Source organism: Typopeltis vanoorti, chromosome 14, assembly GCF_054136105.1.
Source record: "Typopeltis vanoorti isolate ZY-2024b chromosome 14, IOZ_Tvanoo_1.0, whole genome shotgun sequence".
Taxonomy (NCBI): domain Eukaryota; kingdom Metazoa; phylum Arthropoda; class Arachnida; order Uropygi; family Thelyphonidae; genus Typopeltis; species Typopeltis vanoorti.
This window is the reverse complement of record NC_143562.1, coordinates 94,211,952-94,239,561: the sequence shown is the minus strand read 5'-3', so window position 1 is coordinate 94,239,561 and position 27,610 is coordinate 94,211,952. Positions and strand designations below refer to the sequence as shown.

The 27,610-nt window shown below is 35.5% G+C and overlaps 1 protein-coding gene across 1 annotated transcript in view; it reads right to left on the bottom strand.

The window, feature by feature from the left end:
* LOC150099771 (uncharacterized) overlaps positions 1-27,610 on the bottom strand; it is a 392,852-nt gene that overhangs the window by 77,365 nt on the left and 287,877 nt on the right. The window contains exon 11 of the mRNA XM_090403489.1: positions 20,191-20,295. Within this exon, the coding sequence (XP_090259615.1) occupies positions 20,191-20,295 (105 nt within the window). The remainder of the gene's footprint in view (positions 1-20,190; positions 20,296-27,610) is intronic.

Below are 27,610 nucleotides of genomic sequence, written 5' to 3'. Positions count from 1 at the left end.
TCTCATCAATCATACCTTTTATGATTGAATCTCCGTATAACACTCGCTCCTTAATTTTTCTTTCTCCTCCAATCATGTCCTTTTTTTCTTATCTCACACTTGCTTCTTTTTGTTATTAGCTGATCCACTCGGTAGACATTTTTGCTGCTCCATCCTATGTATCACTCTGCACAACCGAGCTATCGCCCTCATTGCTGCTAACTCTTCACTTTTTATATCAGTCAAACTATTCTCTTGTCCTACACTTTTACTGTCACTTTCAACCATGACAAATCATTTAATATCACTCTCAATGCTATCTGGCATTACATCGCAATTTTCAATCCTGACTTTCATCCACTATGTCAATCTTGTGACCTGAGGCACACTTTTGATCCTCGCTTTCATGACACTTTTGGCATACTTTTCCACCACTGTCACTCTCAAACCAAACATTATGCAGATGCACTGGACGAACTCCCTTTGATTAAACAAACGGAGTTCATCCTTCAAATTCGTTCCTATCAAGAAATAACAAAACACAAATACACATCTCAGAAACACTACCAATTAGAATCAGTATTAAAGCAATAAACATTCACTGCTCTTGCATAGTCTTGAAGAATTTGCAGGCAAACGATATTAAAATTAATCCTAAGCTCTCACTCATAACAAAGCTCTTGGTATTTTGATGCTGTCTATTCAGAAAGCACTGCTACCTGCCTTTCATTCTTGCAATGACTTTCATTCATTCTTTATCTTTCTTTGAAGATTACTGGACAGCTCAAAATGGCTCACACATCGTAATTTTTCCCACTTTATCTCCTCTCTTCATTTCATTGCATTATTCATAAATCATTCACACAGCAAGGAATTTTAATTATCTTACTTTCTTATGATTTTAGCTATTTATATTATACAATTTTTAGGTTTTATTTTTTCTAATCCTCTTTTGGACATTTTTACAAATTTTATGTTCACTATTTTTAAATTTTATTCAATATATGCTTTGGTACTGTTGTGTAAGTAGACATATAAGAACATAAGCAATTATACCATCTCACCTTTCTATTGTTAAAAAACAGAGCATTGTTTATTGCTTATATTTTCTTGTTTTATATTAGCATAAGAATTCATAGTATCTTATGCTCACTACAGGGTAACAGCCAATGATGTTGACTATTTAGGGATCCTTAATACATGTGCTGTTTCATCAGCAATTCAATAGGAGCTATGTAAAATTATAATTTCAGAATGATCAATATAACTGCAAATGAGATTCTTCACATGCCTCCTTTTGAAAACACAATTTAACACTGAAGTATTTGCCACCTATTAGTAGAATATAATATTTTTCATTAAAAAAAAAAAGAGTTGCCTTTTATGCTCTCTTACTTATCAAGATCCTTACCCAACTTTCAGGGATAGCCTCTTATTTTCCTATTAAATATGTAACTTTTTTCCTATATCTGTTTGATATGGAATTCCTGACATCATCAAGCCCAAGTCTCAAGCCCTCTCCTGTTCATACCTTCCAAGTTGTGCAAATGACACTTCATAAACTTATCCTCAATCTTATCCTTCATAAACTTATGCTCAATGCCACATAATTCAAATCCAATTGTAATTTCTCTTCCCTGCAGGACAATTTCTAACATTCCCTCATCTTCCATATATATCCACATGACCAGATCTGCAAACAGAAATCCAGATATGGCCCGATCAGTGTCTTATATAATACCTTATCTCTATATATCAGTATATTTTACATTATGGCAGCAATTTGCTGAGTACCTTTTGCAATGTCCCTGAATATTAATTTTATATTCATGTCACCTGCAGGTTCCTTGTCTTCTCAATGTCCTGGAGAAAATTCAACTGTGGAATATCTGATGAATTATCATTTAGATATGCAACATGCTATGTTTTTATAATTAACTTACTTTCAAAAATAACATTTTAAATTAAATTGGAGAAAGGATTACGATGTAATTAAATGTAATACTATTTTATATAATAGTTTTATGAATATTTAGTTTTTTTGCAATAAACAATCATCTGTTCTTGTCTCTATAAAAAGAAAGACATTATATCTATGTCAATAAAACATGTGTATAAATTTTTGCTGTTATTTAAGCAACCTTTGTCACTTAAGTTTATGTTACCCAGTAATGTTAATTATCAATGTTTTGTAATGGTGACAGAGCCCTAAAATGTATGAGATTAAATTTTGAGATTATTTGAGATTAAATTTTTTATATTTTAACCATATCATAAACTTGTCATTCCTTTCCTTGACTGGATTAACTATATAAAGAAACTTTTTTTATTACCTCAAAAAAAATTATTTTACATGTTGTTTTTCCTACCTGTAGGAGGATCATTATAGTTTCAATGGGCAGTTTGAAGTGAGTATACACACACATGCATGCCCATACTTTCAGGAATTAGAGTAATACATTATGAACAGGAGAATAATAAAATTATACTTGATACAAAATTATATTCTTGTTTTATTCTTTACCCAAGTGTGAGCAAACAAAAGTCTGCACGTGAAGTAACTTCATAACTAAGCTACTTGTATATGGATGCAGATAGTTATACAAACTGCCCTAGAATTGTATTAATGCAGCCCACATCTTTTAAGACAAGAATATCTCCATGCATTATGGGAAGAGTCATTACCCAAACGGTTTTGACCTATACTGAGATCTCATCAGTGGGAGCTAGATTCATGGAGATACTGAAAACTAAATCAATGGTATACGTCATATTTACATATACAAGAAAGACAATGATGTATCATTATATCATTAAAATACTTTGGCTGGGAGACAGCTGTAAGAAATTTTTTTAGAAGTTTGTCAAATATAATTTACTTACTAATAAAAAACAAAACAACAACAAAAAAAAAAAACTGCTAAATCAATACAAGTCATATTAGTAATCAAGCACTGCTGCAGCTCTGACTCCATAGTATCTTATAATGTGCAATACACATAGGATACTAGAACAATTTCATGTGAAGGTACTTCACATCACATGCAAACTTTCCTCATGATTGGGTAAAGTAAACAAAAAAAAGGTATAATTTCCTGACAAATGTAACTTAAATTTCTAAAGAAGCAAAAAACTTGCAATATCAGGCTGTATAATGTCATGAAGTATATGTTAATTTCAATGGATTTATTATTTTATTTATTTTTCTTTTAATTAAATTTTTATTTTATTTGAATGTGTGGAGTGTGAGTTTGAGGGAAGAACAGATTTGTATAATAGGCGTGAAATACCTTCATGAAATATATGACTTCTACATTACTTCAACCTTGGTATCTGTTCTGGGTTGGGCTTCCACTGATTGAGACCTCAATAAAGGTTGAAATCAGTCTGGGTAGTGGCCCTTCCCATAATATATAGCATTTACACTAAAAGGAGGTGTGCTTTGCTTTATGAGATACTAAGGGAAGTTAATATAGTCTTGTCATGAAGATACTTCACATGCAAACTTTGTTTGCTTGCACTTTGATACAGGATTAAACATGAATATAATTTCTTGGCATCTTTAATTTAATTTATAACCGAATAAAAGCACTTTCAACATCTAGTGCTAATCCAGAGTATTTGAATAATATTAAGATCCCACACCTTTTTGCTACTTGTATATGGGAAATATATGATTTCTGCCTCACTTCAACCTTGGTATCTCATCTGAGTCTGACTCCCAATGATATGGTTTTGCATGATTTCAGAAAATTTGCTGATGTATTCCAAGGAAGTGGGGCCACTGAAGTGATGCTTTTCCCAAGATATGAGTGGCTCTGCTTGGTGGTAGAGTGGGCCTGCCACTGGACAGAGTCACTGCTGAGTAATGAGTTAAATGCTCCTTCAGTCACTCATTGTTAGGTGATCTGAGGAATCATACAAGTTTTTGGAGAGGTATCCCACTTAAACATATCTCAATAAAGGTCAAAACTGTGTCAATAAAGGTAGTGTCCCTTCCCAAAATCCACAGCAATATACACACCCAAAAGGATCCATTTTGCATTATGGAATACTAAGGCAAATTAATGGGAAGTCATTGGTCTCTATACACAAGTGGCCTTGTCGTAAAGATACTTCATGTGCAAAATTTGTTTGCTTATACTTGGATAAAGGAATATAATTCATTGGTGTCTTTAATTTAAAGAATAGAGATCTGCAAATTGTCAACTGGGTCACACAGATTACAGAAGTGAGTACACAAAAAATAATATCAGTAACTTATGCTTCTACATGATGCAAAGAGTTTATCAGAAACAAAGGAGTAAAGTTCGTTGCCTTCATGAATATATGTTGGGGCCTCAGATTGCAGACAGTGAGAGCTGGCTATCAGAGGCAGATATACTAACTGGTATTGAGTGTAAAAGGTACATATTTTTTAGGAAGAACAGGAAAGAAGGGGTGTGTTGCCTATGATACTGGATGATTGGAGTCCAGTTAAGGTAGAAAGCTATGACTGCAATACTTCGTAACAATTTTTCATCTGGCAGTGAGTATGAAACTATCTGTCTTTTCCCCACCTTCATATAACAAAAAATTTCATCCAATGCTGAAAAATGTTTATAGACCTTGTTACCAGTGGTGTCTGCAGTGCACATACTCTCACAATCTGTCCTGATTATTTACATAACATAATCCCAATCTCCTTGTGATTCTTCTTGCACCCTTTCTAAAGATTCTCTAACCCCTGCAAACCCAGGAACCAAATCTGTGCACAGTAGTCCAGATGTGGTTATATCAAGGCTTTGCAAAGAGGCAAAATAACTTTCTTATCCTTATATGTTATTGTTTGTTTCAGGATCCCATCTTCTGAACTGAATTTGCTAAGTGACTTTTGAACTAAAAATTCCTATCCGCCATTACTCCAAGATCTCTAGCTTTATCAGATTCTCCAAGCATAGTCCAACCAATGTATTTTGTTACTGGAAATCTCATAACAACAAAGTGCATAATTTTACACTTACTAACAGTAAATTGACAACCATTACACTGACCAACAAAAAAAAAAAAAATTTTTTTTCTGTTGATTATGATCTGACACTTGTTTTTTTACTAATTTGGGTGCATTGATTTCAAATATCAAACCTATTTTTCTCTATTACGTCAGGTTTTTCCTCTATGGCATTTTCTTTTTGCTAATTTGTAAGTTTTTGATAGTTTTAAGGAGGCAGTACTATTTAGAGGATCAAAAAAATCGATTTTTTAATATTATTTTCTGAAAGTATGTACTTTTAAAAATCTGTTCCTAACTTTTTATCAAGATATTCAAAATATTCCCGAAGATATAGCCTATTATTCAAAGCGGTGCGCAGATCAGAATCGGAGCGCTCACTGCTCTTGCTTGTTAGTAAATGAATAAATGCGTAAGAACCTGCAACGGCACATACTGGCACTTTGAATGCGAGAGAGCCCGATAACTGACCTAATACATTTAGGTGATGAAAAGTAGGCGATGACAACTGCCTAAAACAAATGAATGCTATATGCATCATGGCAGACAAAGAACAATCTAAATCAGTCAATCGTTAATCGATCGTTAAAGTATGATGAATGCTTATAACGTTTCAATAAAGTCTCTGGTTTATTTTGTCTTGTTAATTGCATGTTAGTCGGCAGTGAAGAAAATACATCATGTCTACTACTCGAAATTGTGTCAATAGTGTAGATTCCTTCTACTACATTTGTGGCAGCTTTACTGTTCCCAGTCAAAGGACAAATATCACTGATTTCGTTAAGAAAGTGCACTTTGCATACTTTGATGTAAAAATTGCAGATCAGGACAAGTCATGGGCTCCAAATAAAGTGTGCAAGTCATGTGTAGAAAATTTACGACAGCGGAGTAAGGGAAAATGCCAAAAATTAGCTTTTGGCATTCCAATGATTTGGCATGAACTGAAAAATCACGTAGATGATTGCTATTTTTGTTTAGTTCAGACTTCTGGTTATAATAAGAAGAATAAGAAAAAAATTGTGTATCCAAATCTCGATTCAGCAATTCGGCCAGTTACTCATTCCAATGAAATAGCCGTGCCAATTTATAAAGGACTTCCTCTACTTGAGAACGAGCATGATCGGGATATGCCAGATGTTCTCGAGGAGCAAGACCCGCATGTTGATTTAGACAATGAAAATTTAATTTCTAGTTCTGGACTGCAACGTTTTACTCAAGTGGAATTGAATGATTAGTAAGAGATTTGGGCCTATCAAAGGAATCATCGAAATTGTTAGCTTCAAGATTAAATGAAAAAAACTTACAGGAGCAAGATACGAAGATAACTTTTTATTGTAGCAGGGAAAGTAATCTTGTACAATATTTTAAACACAATTGTGGGTTTGTTTACTGTAACAATGTGTCAGGTTTACTAACTGAAATGAGTGTTGTACAATATCATCCAAACGAGTGGCGTTTATTTATCGACAGTTCAAGCAGAAGTCTCAAATGTGTCTTACTACGCAATGGGAATGTATATGGCTCAATTCCTATTGGCTATTCAGTCCACTTAAAGGACACATATGAGGACATTAAAAAGGTTCTGAAGTTATTAAAATATACAGACCATAACTGGATCATCTGTGTGGATCTTAAAATGGTGAACTTTTTACTTGGCTTTCAAAGAGGATATACAAAGTTTCCGTGTTTTCTATGCTTCTGGGATAGTTGAGCTAGAAACCAACACTGGAGTCAGAAACATTGGCCTCTTAGAATATCCTTAAATGTTGGAGAACAGAATGTTATAAATCAACCTTAATCAACAGAGAAAAAATCATTTTTCCACCTCTACCCATCAAACTAGGTCTTATGAAGCAGTATGTTAAAGCTTTAGATTTACAAGGTGACTGTTTCCAATACATATGTGAAAAATTTCCATGACTTAGTTATGAAAAAATTAAAGTTGGTGTATTTGATGGACCGCAAATTAGAACTTTAATGAGAGACCCAAATTTCATCAACTCTATGAACGAAATTGAGAAAGAGGCCTGGACTTCATTTACGATGGTTGCGAATAATTTTCTTGGAAACAAAAAAAGCATGCAATTACAAAGATCTAGTGGAAACAATGCTTGAAAATTTCCAGCGCCTAGGTTGCAACATGAGCATAAAGCTTCATTTCCTATACAGTCATCTTGATAGATTTCCCGAGAATTTAGGTGATGTAAGCGATGAACAAGGCAAAAGATTTCATCAAGACTTAAAAACTGAAGATCAGTACCAAGGAAGATGGGATTCTCACATGATGGCCGACTACTGTCGGAGTATTCAAAGGGATTGCCAAAACAGAACACACAGCAGAAATTGCTACAAACAAAAATTTATTCCCTGAAACTCATGTGTAAGTAAAATTGTTATTTTTTTATAAATATTCTTGTAATTTTTAATGAATATTTTTAAGTGGTTATGTATCTAATTATCGGCCTCTCTCGCATTCAAAGCGTCAGTACGTTGAAGGTTCTTACGCATTTATTCGCTTACTAACAAGCGAGAGCCGCGAACGCGCCGATTCTGATCTGCGCACCGCTTTGAATAATAGGCTACATCTTCGGAAATTTTTCGAATTTCTTGATAAAAAGTTAGGAACAGATTTTTAAAAGTATATACTTTCAGAAAATAATATTAAAAAATCGATTTTTTTGATCCTCTAAATAGTACTGCCTCCTTAAAACTATCAAAAACTTACAAATTAGCAAAAAGAAAATGCCATAGAGGAAATGACGTGATAGAGAAAAATGGGTTTGATATTCGAAATCAGCGCGCCCAAATTAGTAAAAAACAAGTCTCATATAAAAGTCGGCAAAAATTGTGTTGGACTGTGTTATCATCTGTCCAAATTTCCAAACTATCAAAATCATTTTGTAAATGCTAAAAATCAATAGCATACCCTGCCTATCTTTGCATCAGTGGCAAACAACTGTTCTACCCCTTCCACTCTATGAAACTTTTCTTCCATGTTAATCTGATGACAATCCCTGACCAACTCATATATCTCAATCATATTCCCTCTCCTCCTATTCATGAGGATTTGCAAATTGCATTCCTTCAATCTATCTTCATACTCCACATTTCAAGGACCAGTTACCAACCTTTGTGAATCTTCTCTGGACAGTTTCTAACATATCCTCATCACTATGAAAACCAGGTGACCAACTCTGTGTACCATAATACACAAGCCATTATACAATGGAACCATAACCTATTTATTGTTACACATCAAGATCCTCCACATCATTGCCATTATCTGATAAAAAAATAAAATAAAATAAAATAAATAAAAAAAAATTAGACTTCCACAAAACTGAATTTTATGGGAACTTACTCAAAAAAACAATTAACACTCAAAGACAGCCATTCATTGCACTGTAACAAAAAAATAAAAAATAAATATATATATATATATATATATATATATATATAAAAAGATAAGCCGAAATTGGAAACATTTTTATGTCATGGTTTTTATCTCTTCATTGTTTTGAAATGGAGACAAACACATTGTTGTCTCATGTCTCGAGTCATCAGAATTGAAGGAGAACCGGCTTACCAGCCTGGAACTCGAGGAGTTGGGCACCATAGGCACGGGGGGGAGGGGAGACCTCCAGTATGTATGTATGTATGTATGTATGTGTGTATATATATATATATATACACACACAATTATTTAAATGAAAAAATTTAAACTTAAGGTGCAAAACAGCCATAGGCTCTTTTTAGCTTCATAAATGACATGAAATTTGGTATTCAAAGCAATAATAATTTTAAATACACTATTTTTATTTTTGTTTCAAACAAATTCACTAGCATTGCTTCTCCATTTTTTTTGGGGGTACATTACAACTAAGTAAACAATTTACCAATTCATAAAATTATTCGTTAATGCAACCTTTTGATGCATGGCTGTGGAAAGTTTCCTTGTATATTTTTTTCACTATTGTGCTATCTGAACAACACATCTTTCTATCTGGCATAAGATTTCTTCTCTCTCTCTATGAGTAACTGAAACAAAACAAACTGGTCTGGTTGGCTGAATGGATAGCATATCTACTCTCCAACCAATAGGTTGTGGGCTTGAGCCCTATTGTGGGTATGGGTGTTTGTAAAAGCCTGCTCTGGACGAGCTTGTATAGCTCCTTAGGTTTATAAGGCTTATCTTTTTTTCTTTTTTTTTTTAAAGAAATCTAATTAATAAATACATACACAAAATGGTAAATCAAAATTTAGAAGGCTTGAACAAATAACATAAGTGCACATTCTATTTAATATATATGCTATGGCTGATATCTTGGGGATAGGCACTTTACTCACAAAATACACATCTCTAATAAGTAGTATCAAATATTACTTGACTAAATGCTGAAAAAAATTTTTTTTGAATGTCTCTTAAAATCATGGTAATGTAGACATCCTTTGTATCAGCTAGTTACAGACTATTCGGAATTAATCAGAGTGCACCATGGCAAGGCAGTTAAAGGATGTATTACTTACTGTTGGGTAAGTGCACCTAACTCATCAGTGTGTGTAAATGATTTGCATTTACAAAAGCTTGCTAAAGCTTTATAGCAATCTTCTAAAAATTACTAATTTTGATTAGGTATAAGCTGAGAAGAGCGCATTATTTCACCATGTAATAAACAATTAGATAGGGGAAAAACACTTGGGTGGAAACCTTATGATGAGCTATATTAGTAACTTCAGTGGGGAATTTCAGTAGTGGAATCATCCACCACAAATGTAGTATTTCATAAATATCAGTAAATTATATTGATTCAATAGTTTCTTCCTACTGAATCAAAGGAACTTTGCAGAGATTGGCTTGGAGAAGATGACTATGGATCAGTAAGAAGGACTGTTGTAAATGATTCAGAGATATACAGTCAGTCTTCAACTAATGACATATGCAAATAATGATCAACTGTGCCATCCCATTAACCTGTTCGCTGCATACTACCTCATTCCTCCAACTCATGGACCAGAGTATTATTGCTGCCTTCAAGAGGTATTATTTAAGAAATACTTCTGCTCAAGCTATTACAAATACTTAAGGTGAGAAAACCCTTAGAGACTTTCAGAAGAAATATATGTCTCGTTATACAAAGCATGGAGTGAGATGACAGCAGAATGTATGAATGGTATTTATAAAAAGCTGCTGGAAATATATATTCATACATTCAGAGGATTTAACAAACACAAAGCCTTACAAGAGGTTGGTACAATATAGTGCTGCTAGTCAAAGTGTTCAAGTTGGAGACTGATGATGATGATGAAGATATAGAGTAGATGTGGAAAGTTATGGAAGAAGAGGAACTCGAAAATTAAAATCTTAAGGAAATAGAAGAACAGAAAGTTTCAGAAGAAGAAGCTGATTCCCAAAACATTTACAGTGAAATAATTGGTAGAAGCATTTGTCTGTTAATAAGACAATTCAGTTGCTTGAGGAAACGATCTTAATAGGGGCAGATTTATAAAAGTAGACAGAATAATACAAGCTGAAACTGCTCACTACAGAGAAGTTTATATAGAAAAGAAACGGCAGACTGTGCAGAGTAATAAGTTGGAAGTAATGTATAATTTTAAAAATTATGTACTATATACAGCAATTTTATGTTATAATTTGTTCAGTGTTTTCTTATTTATTACAGTGCAACATACATAGTATACAGTAATTTTATGTTATAATTTATACACTGTATTATTTATTTCATTATAAGCAAAGAGCTATAAGCTAAAAATTAGTTAATAATATAACAAAACCGAAATACCATTTTAGCATTCAGGCATATTGCTAACATATTCTCATGCACATATATTGATTTCTGACTTATGACGTTTTCTGCTTATGATAATATGTGGGATCATCAGAACCAAACTCATAAATTGAGGACTGACTGTATTCTCTATCTCATAATTATGTTTTTATTTTAATCTGTATCATACCTTAGCATATGTAAGAAAAGGTTTGCACATTAAGTACCTATCTGCTGTACTCTCGCCCCAATGTGTGAAAATCATTGATAGTCATAATGCTGCTATTAAAGATAATGCTACTGGGAATGATCAATGATGGAGGCCAGCTACTCACTGATTTCTAACCAGTAGTTATGGTTAAAAGAGTTATGCTTATTACTTTCAGGGAATAATAAAAAGTATTAAAGAATAACATATAAAATTATGTACACCACCCAACCAAAGAATTGTACAAAATCATGAAAAAAATAAAATAATATATTTAAATTAAGGGGATATTTAATCCCACATTATTTCAAAGCCAAATAAGAAAACTCTAAGATAGAAATCAAAGAGTTTCATGCCGAATATAGCAAACTATAAAAGTTCGGCGAGTCCAAGTGTGAGCAAACACCTGGGTAGTACAATACCGGGCAACTCGTAGTAAAGGTGGATAAAGCTAGGATCGCTGTTCTTAGTATTTGCCTTAATGTAAAACTCATCCCCTAGGAGATGTATGTTGTTTTGCATTAAGGGAGATAGGTCACTACCCAGACTGGTTTCAACCTTTATTGAGGTCTCACCAGTGAGTAGGTAGACCAAATAATACCAAGATTGTAGTGATAATAGCTTTAATACTCCACAGTACGAGTTGTCAAAAAAGTTTTTCAAATTTCAAAGCTGAATGGTCACAAGGATAACCATGAGCCTAAAGGGATGTTAAAATACAACTGCTATATTTGGCATGAAACTCTTTGATTTCTATCTTAGAGTTTTTTAATTCAGCTTTGAAATGTGGGATTAAATATCCCCTTAATTTAATTGATTTTTACATCGCCGAAGTGAAGCCTTTTGGCTCTTTATTTTATTAATTTTATTAAAATAATATATATATATATATATATATATATATATATATATATATATATATATATATATATATATATATATATATATATTTAGATAACCTCAAAGTTTTTCTGGATCATCTAAATAACTTTCATCACAAGATCAAATTCACCTATGAGCTAGAAACTAACAATTGTCTTTCTTTTTTAGACATAAAACTTACAAGGTGCTCTGATAATATTAAAATTTCAATTTTTTGGAAGCCAACATATACAGACAGATACCTTCATGAATCCTCTCAGCCTCCACAGAAATTTGGCATTATTTCCACCCTTGCACATCGGGCCAGATCCTTATTATCAGACGACATAGAGCTTCAAAATGAACTTAATTTCCTCAAAAGGACCTTTCTTAATAATGGTTTTACTTTAAAAAGCATTGAGAAATTTCTTTTTTGCCGTCGTCAACTAACTAATGAAGATTCGACTACCCCCAGAACTTACATTGTCTTTCATTAGTTCCCTCTCCCCCAAACCGGCTAAATTTTTTAAAAAGTTCAACATCAAAACATGTTTCACTACTTTTCCTAAACTTCGTTCTATCCTTAGTCAACCTAAAGAAAAACATCACCATCTTCAGTTCCCAGGAGTATACAAGATTATTTGTAATTGTGGAAAACCTTACTACGGACAGACTGATAAATCTATCCTTCTCCATGTTGAAGAGCACAAAAGAGATATATCCTATAACAGAATCCAAGCCAGCGCTCTGTCCAGCCACGCCTTGTTCTCTATAAACTCTGATGAAGGCCGCCAACATCAAATAAACTGGTCTCAAACTTCTAACATTCACAAATGTTATGATGAACTTGAAAGACATATTCTTGATCTAAAGAAATTACCCTTGATTCAACCCACAAGAATAGCAGCCTTAGCTAAGTTTACCTGATTCGCAGAGCTCTGCTGGACTCCAATTTAAACTGTACTACAGTTTCCAGTAGATCTGTCATTGTTATTATGTAATGTTTCTGTCAGATTATTGTGTATAATTCTTAGTACTTTGACACCTGAAGAAGTTGGTTTGCCAACAAAACTAGTAGTGTCCCCAATAAACCTTATTCTTTATTATTTTCGGTGTTTTAGTCATTTAAATTAAATTAATAAACATGTCATTTAACCGAGTGAATCTGAATACGAATATATATATATATATATATATAGATATATATCTGGCCATCCCTGGAACAATTAAGTGTGAGTGCAGAATTAATCATGAATGGGTAGGTACAGTTTTTCAAATTTCAAAGCTGAATGGTCACAAGATCACACAAGGATAACCACGAGCCTAAAGGGATGTTAAAATACACATATATGAATGCCAGAAGTATTAGAAATAAGAGAGAAGAGGTCTAGGCATTAGTCAGCCCAACTTGACCAAAAATTATCAGCACCGGTAAGAAAATGATATAGTTCACAGAAAATGATATAGTTATGGGTAGAGAATGCAAGGGCATACTGCGTTTTCAGAGCAGATAGAGGACATACAACAGGAGGAAAGGTACTACTAAAGAACTTCCATCAACAAAAATAGAAGTTAAGGAGGATTTTACATCTGAAGGAGATGGTTTGAGGCTATCTAGTATGGGATACAGGTCAATAGGGTAAAATATATATATATTGTTTGTTCCTGCTATAGACCTGAGAGTCCAGAGGACTCTCAGGTCTATAGCAGGAATATACAAAATATGCAGACATAGAACACTATGGGAATAAAAATTAACCACCTTATTCCGTTGGATTTGGTTTCAAATGCATGCACAATAAACTGTTAGTCTATAAAGAAGGAAGAAAAACAGAACTTTTGTAAAAAAGGTTTCGGCTTCCTTCCTGATTTACACTTATGCACAGACCCAGATTTTACCATGCAGGCATTTGAAAACTATTATAAAATGTAAATAAATTACCAGCTGAACTGGATAAAGGAAGCAAAGGCATTTGACATAAATAGCACATGGAAAACTAGTATATAAGTTGCAGCAAATTGGAATGAATAAGAAATTGACATGGATGAGGGGAGGGATGGCTGACGGACAAACACCATAGAATATTATATAGTGGAGCAGAATGAAGGAAAATTAGGGTGATGAAGGCCCTCAGGACTAGAGACTGTACTATGGCCAATATGCATTAATAATATAGGAAATTTTTTGAGGGGGGGGGGGATTTGGCTGTTTGCTGATGATGCAAAACTGGGGAGAGCAGTAGTTGATAAAAGTGATGTAGAATTCTCAGGATGATTTAAATAAATTGGTATTCTGGATAAAGGATAATGGTTGTCAATTTAATGTTGCAAAATGTAAGGTAATGTACTTCATGTTGAAAAGCTTACATAAAATGCATGAGTTAATTTATGGGGCTAGAGATTTGGTGACTATGGTGAACAGAGAGTTGGACATTCAGAAGGAATATTGCAAAAGTTGGCAAAATAGCTCAAAGGATCTAAGAACACACTGACAAGTAAAGATGAAAGATTATCATACCTCTTTACAAGAACTGTGATTCAGCCACATCTTGACCGCTGTGCACAGATTTGTTCACCTGGGTATCTTGGGAATTGGGAAGTGGTGAAGAGAATTTTGAGACAAGTGGCAAAGTTGGTGAGTTCTGTGGAATGTTCCCTATGAGAACAGACTGAAGATGTGGGGGTTGCAGAGTTTAGTTGACAAGAGGAAGAGAAGGAAATGATAGAAACTTATAAGTTACAAAAGGGATTCTATAAAATTAACACAAAAGAAATATTTCAACACATAATGAGTAGGCACAGACAAGGGGAAACTACGAGAAGTTGTGTAAGAACACAATTAGTAAGGGTGTGTAGACTAGATTTCTTGTCTCCATGATGAATCTTTTAGATAGAGATAGCCATATAATAATAATAATAGAGGGATTTTCAATTGAAAGTGAGTTAGCAGTCTCATATATAGTAAAATGTCAGTATGCTGATGTAACATTAATGATTTTCATCCATTTTATTGTGTTATTTTCTTAGAGTAATCAGTTTTTTAGGATAATATTACTGCTAAATTTTATGTATTTATAGTATATATTTCCTGATATTTTGTTGGAATACTATAATATTCAAGTTGCAAAACGGTGCCAAGACCTCACAAGAATCATTGAGGAGCAACAAAGAGGAATGTCAGTGAAATTAAGATGATATCGAGTATGAATAACTTTGAAAATATCTAGACTAAATTTGATGATGAAGGAATTGAAGAAAAGTTGAAAAGTGATCAGAAAGGCATTGGAAGGACAAGCAGCAGCAAAAGGCATAAAAACACCGAGTCAGGTAAGATTTCAGGTAGCAATAATCAAATATAAAAGGATGTTATATGGCATGATGATATGATCATAAAACAAGCAATGATCATGTGACTATTTCAAGTTTGGCAGGTACTAAAATAAAAAATTTAATTAATGTAATTAAAAATCTGAAAATAAAATAAAAAGATGATAGTTGTCTGGTGATAAATACAGCATGAGAGAGAGGATATGAAAGACCTGCCAGAAGAAGTAAGAGTAAAGAGTGAAAATAGTATATTACTATCTAGATATGATAACATGGAATAAGAAGAAGGATTACGATGGAAAACGATTCAATGAATAGGTTGCACTTTGAGTGTGAGGAAAAAATAGATTTTTAAAAGAGCCCTACACTTAAATGCATTTGGTATCAGTAGTCTGGCAAAATTACTGATATTGAGACCTAACAAAGAGTCAGATAAAAACTAGATTACAATTGAAGGAATAGTAAGAATATATGCGAAAGAATGACCATGTTATATAACTGCATTAATGATAAGAATATGCATTATGGAAATGATTGAGGAAAAAATGATTGTGTGCCCATTTGGTTTGGACTTAGTAAGTATGTGCAAGGATGTGAGCATAAGCAAGACATTAGATAAGAACAGAGATGGTCTGCAAGTTTTCCAGCTGGGTCATGCAGATTACAGAAAGCAAACATACAAAAAGAATGTAGGTAACTTATGTCTGTACACAAATGCAAAGAGTTCATCAGAAACAAAGGGGTAGAGTTTATTGCCTTGGTGAATACATTTAGGCCTCAGATTGTAGGCATTAGTGAGATCTGGCTGTCTGAGGCAGATGTAGTAACTGGTGTTAAGAATAAATGATAGACAGGACAGGATAAGAGGGAGGTATTGTACTAATGATATTGGAAGAAATTAGTCCAATTAGAAAGTAGAAAGTGATGACTGCAATACTGGTAACAAACTGTCTTCATCACACTTTCCATATAATGAAAATTTTATCAATTGATATCATATAATGCCCCCATGCTCTGCTGATATTCTTCCTATTCAGTAACATATACAATAGGAGCAAGCACAGTATTCTCCCGAGTTTGTCATACTTCACTATGTTACCTGTCCAAATTGGAACGTCCTCATGCTTAGCTACTTCTCAGGTCAGTACAGCATAATCACTGTCGCCAACTGTGCCCCTTTCTGATGCTATCATCAAATCTAACATTGTATGGCATCAAGTTGTTTCTTTCACATGCTGCTTGAGAAGGTTGTCTCACAACAGCTCAATAAATTTTACTTTATTCTTATCATGAGTTTTCTCTGCTAGAACTTAAGCAATCCATAATAATTACTCATTTAGTATCCATCAGGGAAACTTGATGATGCATTTCTTCATTTCCATCAACTGAAGTGTCAAGTCTGTATCAACACTCCACTACATATTTCATCCTTAGCCTCCACTTCACATCAGACAGTCTCGAACTCACTGCAATGACATTATTACCATTACTGCTTTCATGAGTCTCTATTCTATCTGAACTCCAGTCATCTGATATCATTTTTAGTATTCCCCTCCTCTCCTATCGCTTCTGTTATTCCTAAAAATACTATACCCTTTACAATTAATCCCAGTTACAACATTTGTCTCTGATAGCTACGTTTTAATAATGTCAATAATCTTAGGCCAAAACATATTTACCAATGCAACAAACTCAACCACTCTGTTTCTAATACACCTGGCACTTGTGTAATAGACATAACAAATACCTCCTTGCATTTTTGTATACTTACATCTGCAGTCCTGTTTGGTCAATTGGACAACTATTCTTTTCCATTCTCAGACACTCAAAATGCCCAAACCCAAAGTGTGGCCCGTCCCTTCAGCAGATTCATAACCATACTTATTGACATTCGTATCAATATTATGTATATCTGCATGCCCTAGCTGAACTTACAGCATTACTCAGCATTCCTCCCAAGATGATCAATAAGAGTAAAATAAGTTTTAACTAATGAATATGAGATCACAGATATGTTCTGAGGAAAATTACTGACTATACCTGTGGCATTAATGGAAAATCATACATCAGAAAGTAATTTGAAATTATTATCAGTTTTCCAGAATGTGTAAATGGAATTAATCTAAGAAGATGTAATCATTTAAACATAATGGTAATAGAATAATGGCAGCTAAAATGTCTTTGTTAGGGGAGTTAATATAAGAGGTTTTGTTAAGCACCATGTGTGACATATTTGTTATGAGAGGTCAATACACAGCAGGTTTGAAACCTAAAGGGATACAGCAGTTTATGTGTGTTAATAACAGAAGTATCAATAATAAGATGGAGAAGTTTCTGATATTGGTTGGTGCAACCTTACTAAAAGTTATCAGCATTAGTGAGACTCAGGTAGCAACTGAGATGATGTAGTTACAAGAATAGAATATGAGTAATATAGTATTTTAAGGGAGGATAGAGAGAACAGAATGTGGGAAAGGGTGCTGCTGATGACATCCGATGAACTGCAGACAAAAAAAGAGTAGGTGGTCATTAGGAAGTCAGATGTAGAAGGAAGTTCATCTGGTGCAATATGGTGTGAGATAGAGGGAGGCTAATGGAACAAAAATAAACAATTGGGAATGGGATCAATGGGAATTATGGACAATTCTTCCTGCAGGCATGTAATAAGGTCTCAGACTGTTGTGAGGAAGACATCCCTTGACCTCACCCAATGCTCCAGTTAATCCCACAGATGTTCAATAGGGCTGAGATCAGGGCTCTGTGAGGGCCAGTCAAATGTCATAACGTTATGTCCACAAACCACGCAGTTACAGCAGCAGCCTTATGACAAGGAGCATTGTCTTGCTGAAAGAGACAATGGATAATTCCATAAAAATGCCACAAAATAGGAAGCATTGCATTGTCTTATTGAGGTATCTGAACATTGCACCAGAATGTTCAGATACCTCTCAGAGTTCAATGTTTGTGGCACCACAAACAGAGGTCTAAGGCCAAATCAGGAAAAACAGGACAATACCACCAGACTACCACCTCCGTATTTCACAGTTGGGGTTACGCACTCCGGTAAGAGATGTTCAGTAGGCCGCCACCACACCCATCCATCTGCTAGATAGGGCGTGTAGCATGATTTGTTGCTCCATATCATAGCTTTCCAAGCTTCCACATCCCACTATACACACTCTTTTGCACTATGAATGCACAGTTCAGGGCATGAACTGGACATCATGTAAAAACCACCATTCAATGAATGGTGGTTTTTACATGATGTCCTTTGTAGTACCCTATGGTCACTGGGTGAGTGTGGTAGGTCGTCCACTACAGGTAGCACTTGTAGTTGACTCCCTGCACTTCCAACTCAATCACATCAGCAACCTAATTTGTCAATAATTTGCCAAACAAGGCTTGCAAAATGGCATCCTCTCACAATGCCTCTTTCAAACTCCATCAGTTCCCTTCTTGCAGCCATTTCACTGAAACACAGTTGCACTGACTTGGGAGTATCATATTCCTCTAATTTATACTGGCTACAAACATGGACTCGACACATGGCACAATGCACCTTGTCCATGGGGTGTCCACTGACTTCTTTCCAAATAGTGTAGATATCCTATGGAAGTCATCTTTCTTTTAAAATTGAGAGAATAAAGTTTATAATATTGCCTGTAATTCACTACAGGCATTCAGAGGTTTTCTTGATGGTAGAGATTTCCTGTTGAAAAGATGCTACTGAAGAACAGTTAATGTGGGCTCTGGAGAGCAGTGATATAATAGCATATTTCTGTGAATGACAGTGAGGTGACATCTGATGGACATTGCTAGCCAGAGAAAGTAGGTCTTGCAGTAAATAAAAATGGTGAGAGAACCATTTCTTTTCATTTTATAAAGAATTCAAGAAAGATAAAGTTTTGCTAGATTCTATTTCTATAGTGAATATGATTCTAGGTGTGTAGTTAGTAAGCTAGTAATTTTTCTTATTAATATTTGTATATCTGATTCTGCAGTTTGCATTTGAAAGCTGATCAACTTTGATTTTTTTATTTTTCATTTTTTGTGTTATCTCCAAGTGACTTTGTGCATGTCTTTATGCTGAAACATGGAATTTCTAATGAATAGTTCATATCATAAACAGAAATCGAGACCAAAGTATTATTAGCTTTCCTTTCTCCCCAGATTTTTCAAGAATATTTCTGTAGATTGTAATTCATTTCCTACTTTGCTGTTTAGGTCTCTCTCTCTCCCCAAGAAATAACAGTTTTTTCCCTTTTATTTATATCAGCTTTTCTCTTTCACATATAAAGAATTTCTCTACTTCTTCACTACTGGCACTTTCAGTAAGACCAGGGGTGCACATTTTGAAATTCTGAAAACTGCCTATCATTCAAGTTGTTTATCTAGAGCTGAATATTGAATAATGCAGAAACATCTTCCTTCCTTTCTCTGTTCACTGAATGAATAAATAAACTGTCTTATACTTATTATTTAGAAGTAACTCACCTGTTCTGATCCTTTCTTATCTTAGTCACACCAATTTTATCTACATGGTATGTCTTTTTAATTCCAATGCTAAGTTTTATCACTTTTCCATTGATACTTCTTATACTGATGCCTTTCTTCCATTCTACTGAGTTTTACTTTTCATGTTTGCCCTGGTTCCTTGACTAAACATTTATAACTTTGTATGATCTAGTGATGCTTCAGCTAGCATTACATTTGATTAGACTACACAGTTACACTATGTGTGGATTCAACTAATATAGAATACAATTTGGATAACTAAGTCCCAACCAAACTGGAACTCAGCTTACCAGAAACTGAATAAAAGAATCTTGTTTGTTGTTCAATATCTGGACAGATACCACCAAACTAGGTGCCAGCAGATGAAGATGATGGGAGAGGTGATGATTGGACATTGTAACCATGTCCTGTGTGAATGAGAAAGCTAAACAGTCGATGTACATGTTAGCAAGTTGAGGTGCATTCTCACCTGCTTCTCTGCAGCAATAAGAAGATAAAACAACTGCATTTGTATAAAAACTTACAATTAACTGTAGAATTCTGATATTTGTTAATTCCTGTACTGCATCTTCACAGTCCTTATCTAGCAGCAAGACTTTTTGAAATGAAGTTTCAGCTTCTGTATATCTCTGCAAGATAAAAATCATGCATCAGTTTGTGCAAAACACAAAAAGTAACTTTTTAAGGTAATTAAATTAATTCACTGTATAATTCATCAAATTGTGAAAAAGGAAATCGGTTTTTCTCTAAATGTTCGCATTTGGGCTAAGTTTTTTTTCTTTTAAATGAAAACAATATATTACATTACACACACACACACACACACACACACACATATATATATATACTTTTTTTAATAGAAATCAAAGGCATCTTAGGAAACTAAAGAACTGACACACACACAAATTTCACTTTAACACAATTCATCACAACTACAAGTAGTAAATGCAGAAGCCCTAAAGAACATGACAAACAGTAATGCATCTTATGTTTTTATTATTATTATAATTATTTCTTGCTACTCCAGGGAGTTCTTAGACTCATCGAGGAAGGCCCTAAACATCATGTCAAGCACTATCCAACACATGCACAGTATCTATCATACTTTGCTTTGAACTCATTCACAGTCATGGTACCCACAATAGACTCAAGTACCAATTCCATTCATTCACCATTCTCCAAGCAAAAAATCTAGTTCTAACACCTTTGCTAACTGCACTCTTACTCAGTTTCCAAGGATTCTACCACCACCATACCTATTCTAAAAATTTCCTCTTTAATAATCTTGTAAAAACTCTTCAATAATTTGTATGTTTCAATCATATCACCCCTTTGTCACCTGTCAACCAGTTTCTGTAATCAATAAAGCTTCAACCTATTCTCATAAAGTACATTCCACAGACCTGCTGCCATCTCACCTCTGGATCCTCTCCACCTGTTCCTCATCGCCAAGAAACCCTGGCGCCCAGATCTGCACACAGTAGTCAAGATGGCATCTTATTAAGGCACGATAAAGAGGCAAAATAACTTGCTTGTCTCTGTTCGTCAAAGTATTCTTCAGTAACCAAGTAATCTGATGAACTGTTTAAGCCACTTTCGCTATGTATCCCCTAAACTTTAACTCCCTATCCACTAACACATATAAATCTCTGGCTTAGTCAACTTCCTGCAGTACAGTTCCACCAATGTAGTACATAGCTGGTAATCTTTTTTACCCAAAAATGCATAACCTTAGACTTTGACACGTTAAACTGACATCCATTCTCCTTTGCCCAGACTGCCAGTCTATCCAAATCATCCTATAAAATTTTAACATCATCTGTATTAACTATTGCTCTACCATTTTGCATCATTGACAAACAACTAAACAGTTCCTCTCAGATCCTTTCCTATATTGTTAATGTACAAATTAAACAGTAGTAGTCCAAGAACAGAATCCTGCAGTATGACACTAGTCACAGGCCTGCTTTTGAACTCTACTAGTGAATAAACTACTCTCTGATATCTCAAAATCAACCATCCTATATCCATTCCCATGTGCTGTAGTTTACTGATTAGAATTCCATGTCATATCCTGTCAAAGGCTTTTACAAAGTGCAGTGGTATCACTGTAAATCCATTACCTTTATCCCTCTCAGCTGTAACTGTAATAAAAACCACAAGCAAGTTACTGAGGCATGACCTATCCTTCACAAAACCATATTGCTGCCCATACAGTATCCCATTTCCATTTATCCATTCTTGTATTTTGCTCTTGACCAACTTCTCAATACCTTGACAACAATTATGCTGATTGGTCAGTAATTTGCTACAACAGTCTTGGAGCCTCCTTTATGCGATGGAACTATTTTCTTCCTCTTTCTATCCCCCCCCCCCCCCCCCCAGGAACGAACCCAGAGCTGAGACTTAGATTAAGAAATACGAGGATGGTCTGAAAAGTTCTCGGCCTCGACCATAGATGGCAACACTATCGGCAAGATTTTTGTTCTAAGTTGGTACATCTGTCATAAGCATCCATGTGAAATTGCAAGTCATTCTATCAAGTAATTTGTTTTATACAGCTGTCTGAAACAAAAGTGTTGTCTGTATCCCTTGAAATGGATAAAATTGAGTATCGTGCAATTATAAAATTCTTTGTAAAAGAAGGTTTGTAATAGAATGTCAAGGCCACGTGCACAATATGGTATTGGATGACTGCCGAGTCAAAGTGCGTGAAATTGCTGTGACTATAGGCATTTCAAAAGAATGTGTAGGATATATTTTGCACGAAGAATTGCAAATGAAAAAGCTTTGTGCAAGATGGGTGCCACACTTGCTCACAGCAGATCAAAAACGCACTCACATGAAAATCTCTGAGTGCTTGGGGCATTTTAACAAGAATAAAACTGATTTTGTATGTTGACTTATTACTATGGATGAGACTTGGAAATCCAAACACAGCAGTCAAAACAGGGGACAGAAGCAGCCGGTTGTTCAGCGCCAAAGAAGACAAAATTCGGTTCCATCAGCAGGAAAGGTCATGACATTGGTGTTTTGGGATGCTAAAGGCATTTTGTTTATTAATTATTTTGAAAAGGGAAAACAATAACTGGGAAATATTATTCCGATTCTTTTAACCAGACTAGACGAAAAAATTCGTGAGTAAAGACCTGGTTTGCAGAAGAAAAAAATCATCTTTCATCAGGACAATGTACCTGTCCACAAAGGTATTTTGGCAATGGGAAAATTAAGGGATCTGCACTATGAATTGTTGGAACATCCACCCTATTCCCCAGATTTGGATCCCTCTGACTTCTATCTCTTCCCAAAACTAAAACTCTTCCTTGGCAGTCAGCGTTTTTCTTTGAATCAAGAGGTGATTGCAGCTCTTGCTGAGTACCACTACAGGAATGGGATAATGGCACTGGAGCATCACTGGAATAAACGTATTAGTCTTAAGGGAGATTCATGTTGAAAAATAAAAAATAAATTTGAAATTATAAATTCGTTTTTTCATTGTTAGGCTGAGAACTTTTCAGATCATCCTCGTATGATCAAGGGCACTGACAATTTCCTGGCACCTTCAGGTAAAACTCGAGTTGCTATACTACCAAATCCCCCAGCTGTATTCACATTAAGGTTCTGTAATATGCTATGTACCTCCATTTCATTTACCTCGTTTGCCATGTAAGTGTTTGTCCCCCTCTCTCTCTCTCTCATTACTGCAATATCTCCACCTGGAGATATACTCTATGTAAATTATCTTCACTCTTATTCATCATCTATATGGATCACATTATGAAAGAAGGTGGCATTAGTCCTGATGTTAAAACTGGAGATGTCAAACTTAGCTCTTTGCTTTATGCAGATGATGTTGTACTCCTAAAACACATCTAGTGCAAGTCTCCAGGATTCACTAACTAAATTGAATAACAGCTGTAACAAATTTGGCATGAAATTTGTTTCTCCTCCTCCTTGTTCCAAATGCTCCTGGCATTAGTGTACATAAAGTGCAAAAGTCCCGTAAGGCCACCACCATCTTAACACTTTGCTACTACTGGAAGTAAAGTGTTAAGACTTAACACTTAAATATTTTATATACATTTTTGTACCAAACTGCCTCACTGATGGCCTCATATCCACTCATCAGCTTCTCCCCCCACACACCCCAAAAGCTGTAGTTATGCTGTTTTGCACATCCACTTTCACTTCGTTCAACAACACTTTTTCCAGACGCTGAACACCGAATCCATTCAGATACAAATAATCCTTCTTATATAACTTTTTTTGCCTGTCAAATTCGCTCTACACATTCACAAACTCCACACCACTCCTCCTGCATAAACTACGCATGAAGTCAGTCATTCAGTATTATGGTACTCTTTCTCAGCTCTACTCTGTCATATAAAGACTAAAAATAGGCAAGAGCATAGAAAACTTCAGCAGCATTCTGAATGGAGATCTTGTAGAACAATAAAATATTTCAGTAAAATATATCTTCACTAAAACTTCACAGTTTTTTGTGAAGATGGCAGGTTAAATCTGGAAAAAGACAACAGAATAATAAGCAAAGCTGGTATGGTTGGTAGCCAGCTGAATAAATTTATTTGGAATAAGAGAGAAATTAGCCCAAACACACAAAACTACATTATTTCATTTTATTTCGTATGATGATACAATAGCCATGAGCTCCTTTTATGGCACCATCTCATTCTCTCTTTTTTTATTCAGGCTCAGAATCAGCATAGCTGACAAATCAGGCCTATGGCTGGGGAGGGGGAAACAGTTTCCTAAGTATTCCTGACTGTAATGTGTGTGTGTGTGTTCACAGGGCCAGTTTGCCTGTTCTGGGGATGAAAAACCTGAGTTTCCGGGTGAAAAAATCCCCCCCCCACCTCCCTATGAGACTGGCTAACTCAGCTTTTGTCGAAAGAGACCAGATAAAGGTTCCTCATGTCACAGACAGCAATCGAACCAAGGTTTGCCTTTTCTGACCAAAGGGCTTCATCTATACCGAATGAGCTATGGAGGCTCTTAATTAGCAGTATACAAGACAGTGTTTAAGCCAGTTTCCAGTTTTATGTTATGGATCTGAGAGCTGTGTTAGAAATAAAGTACTTCATGAAAGACTAGTGAACCACAAATATGAGGGTTCTGAACCTATAGCATCAATGGAAGAATTATATTAAAAATGAAGATATTAGAAAAGAACTTGACACTATTAGCATTCAAGAATGTGTAAGCAGAGTTAATCTAAGGTGGTATGGTCACTTAAATGGGAATGGTCGAGGAAAGGTTAACAAAACAGGTACTTGATGCCAAGATGGCAGAAAAGTGACCCAGAGGAAGACCAAGATCTAGGTGGATTGATTCGGTCAGAAGTGCCTTAGAAGCATAAAACGTTACATATGATAATATTGGAATGGTCACAAGTAATAGATTGGAGAAAAATTGTTGATGGGAGATTAATAATAATGTAAACTTAATCAGGTAGTTCTGTTACAGTAATCTGAACACATCTTGGAGGTACACATCAGGAAATTGATGATGGTGCGCACTCAATCCCCTAGTATATTCCATTGTGGTATAAAGCGCAGGCCTGAAGGATAACGAGTGTGGTAAGAAAAGCAAAAGTGGATTATGAAAGGAAATTAGCCATGCAAGATAAAGAGAATCCCAAACAGTTCTTTCAATATGCTACAAGTAAAAGAAAAACAGTACACGGGCAGAATGATTTTAAGCAATGCTGATGGTAGGGAGGTCACTGAATCAGTCGATATAGTGGAATTACTGAGTGAGCACTTTGCAAGAGTATATCATCCAGGTGGTGACATTGAAGGAATGAAGGAACCATTAGTTTATATGGGAATTGTGGTGAATGAAGTGGAAGTGAATAGTCTATTACACAACCTTAATGTGAATACATCTGTAGGATTGGATGGTATACCAGCATGGGTCTTACATGAAGCAGCTAAAGAATTCAGTGCCCTTGACCATATTGTTTAATCTGAGGCTTGGGTCTGGTTTAGTCCCGAAGGGGTGGAAAGAGGAGAAAATAGTTCCACTGCATAAAGGAGGATCCAAGACTACTGTTGCAAATTACTGACCGATCAGCATATCAGGAGTTGCTGTCAAGGCTTTGGAGAAAGTAGTCAAGGGAAAAATACAGGAATGGATTGATGAAAATGAGATACTGTATGGGGAACAGCATAGTTTTGTGAAGGGTAGATCATGCCTCAGCAACTTGCTCAGGTTTTATAACACAGTGATGGCTGAACTGGATAAGGGTAATGGGTTTACAGTGATACTGCTGGACCTGGCTAAGGCCTTTGACAGGATACCACATGGAATTCTAATCCATAAACTGCAACATATGGGAATGGATATAGGGTTGGTGAGATGGATAGGAGGGGTGGTTGATGGAGAGATATCAGAGAATAGTTTACTCAGGAGTAGAGTTCAAAAGACAGCCTGTGATTAATGGTGTGCCGCAGGGTTCTGTTCTTGGACCACTGCTGTTTAATTTGTTCATTAACGATATAGGGAAGGATCTGAGAGAAACGGTTCATTTGTTCGCTGATGATGCAAAGGGTAGGGCAATAGTGAATGCAGAAGATGTCAAAATTTTGCAGGATGATTTGGATAGATTGGAGGTCTGGGCTAAGGAGAATGGATGTCAATTTAATGTGGCAAAATGTAAGGTTATGCATTTTGGGGTGAAAGGGTTAGCAGCAGTATATCACATTGGTGGAACTGTACTCCAGGAGATTGATGAGACCAGAGACTTGGGAGTGTTGGTGGATAGGGAGTTGAAGTTTAGGAGGCACATTGCAAAAGTGGCTAAATCAGCTCATCAAATCACTTGGATGCTGAAGAATATGTTGACGAGCAGAGACAAGCAAGTTATTGTTCCTCTGTATCGAGCCTTGATAAGACCCCATCTCGACCACTGTGCCCAGCTTTGGTCACCTAGGTTTCTTCTTGATGGGGAGAAGGTTGAGAGAATCCAGAGGCGAGTGACCAAGATGATAGCAAGTCTATGGAATGAACCTTATGAGAACAGGTTGAAGATTTGTGGGTTGCAAAAATTGGTTGATAGGCGGAAAAGGGGAGATATGATTGAGATATTCAAATTGCTGAAGGGTTTCTATAGGATTAATTCAGAGGATATTTTTGAGAACAGGACTGGTGGTGGGAGGACTGGGGGGGGGGGGGAGCATCCATGGAAGCTGATCAAGTGTGTGGTTAGTAAGGGTGTTAGAGCTAGGTTTTCTACTTTTAGAGTGGTGAATGAGTGGAATAAGCTGCCAGAGTCTGTTGTGGGTGCTATGACAGTGAATGAGTTCAAGGCAAAGTATGATGGATACTGTGTGAATGTCAAATAGTTGTGATGGACATGATGTTTAGGGCCTCCCTCGATGAGTGTAAGGACTCCTTGGAGTCACCCGTAATAATAATATCACATGCTATGTCAAGTAATTATCTCTTAGTAACTGCATAAATTGCATTTCCTTCCTCCCATGTGTGCTCTCCTCTTTCTTATCGATATTTCCATAGTTGTAATCCACTATAATAATTACCTGCCCTCCACTCATTGAGCCTATTTGCCAATGCATACTATCCCCCATCATCTTTTCCATCCTCTGGTCTATAGCAGTATCGAACTGTATATTTTGTTCTGCTGCTGTCTATCTTACACCAGATAACCTCAAATGTGCTATTTTCACTGGCCTGCAGTTGAAGTACTCTCTTTGGTGGCAGTTCATCACCTATCATCAATAACACTTTTCTTCCTATTCTTTTCTCTCTATCCCCCCCCCCTGAACACACTATACCCTTCACATTCTATCCCACTAACTACATGTCTCACCAATGCAATAACCGTTGGTCAGGATGAACTAACTAATGCCAAGAATTGCTCTTGCTTGTTCCAGATGCTCATGTCATTAGTGTACTTTGTTACCA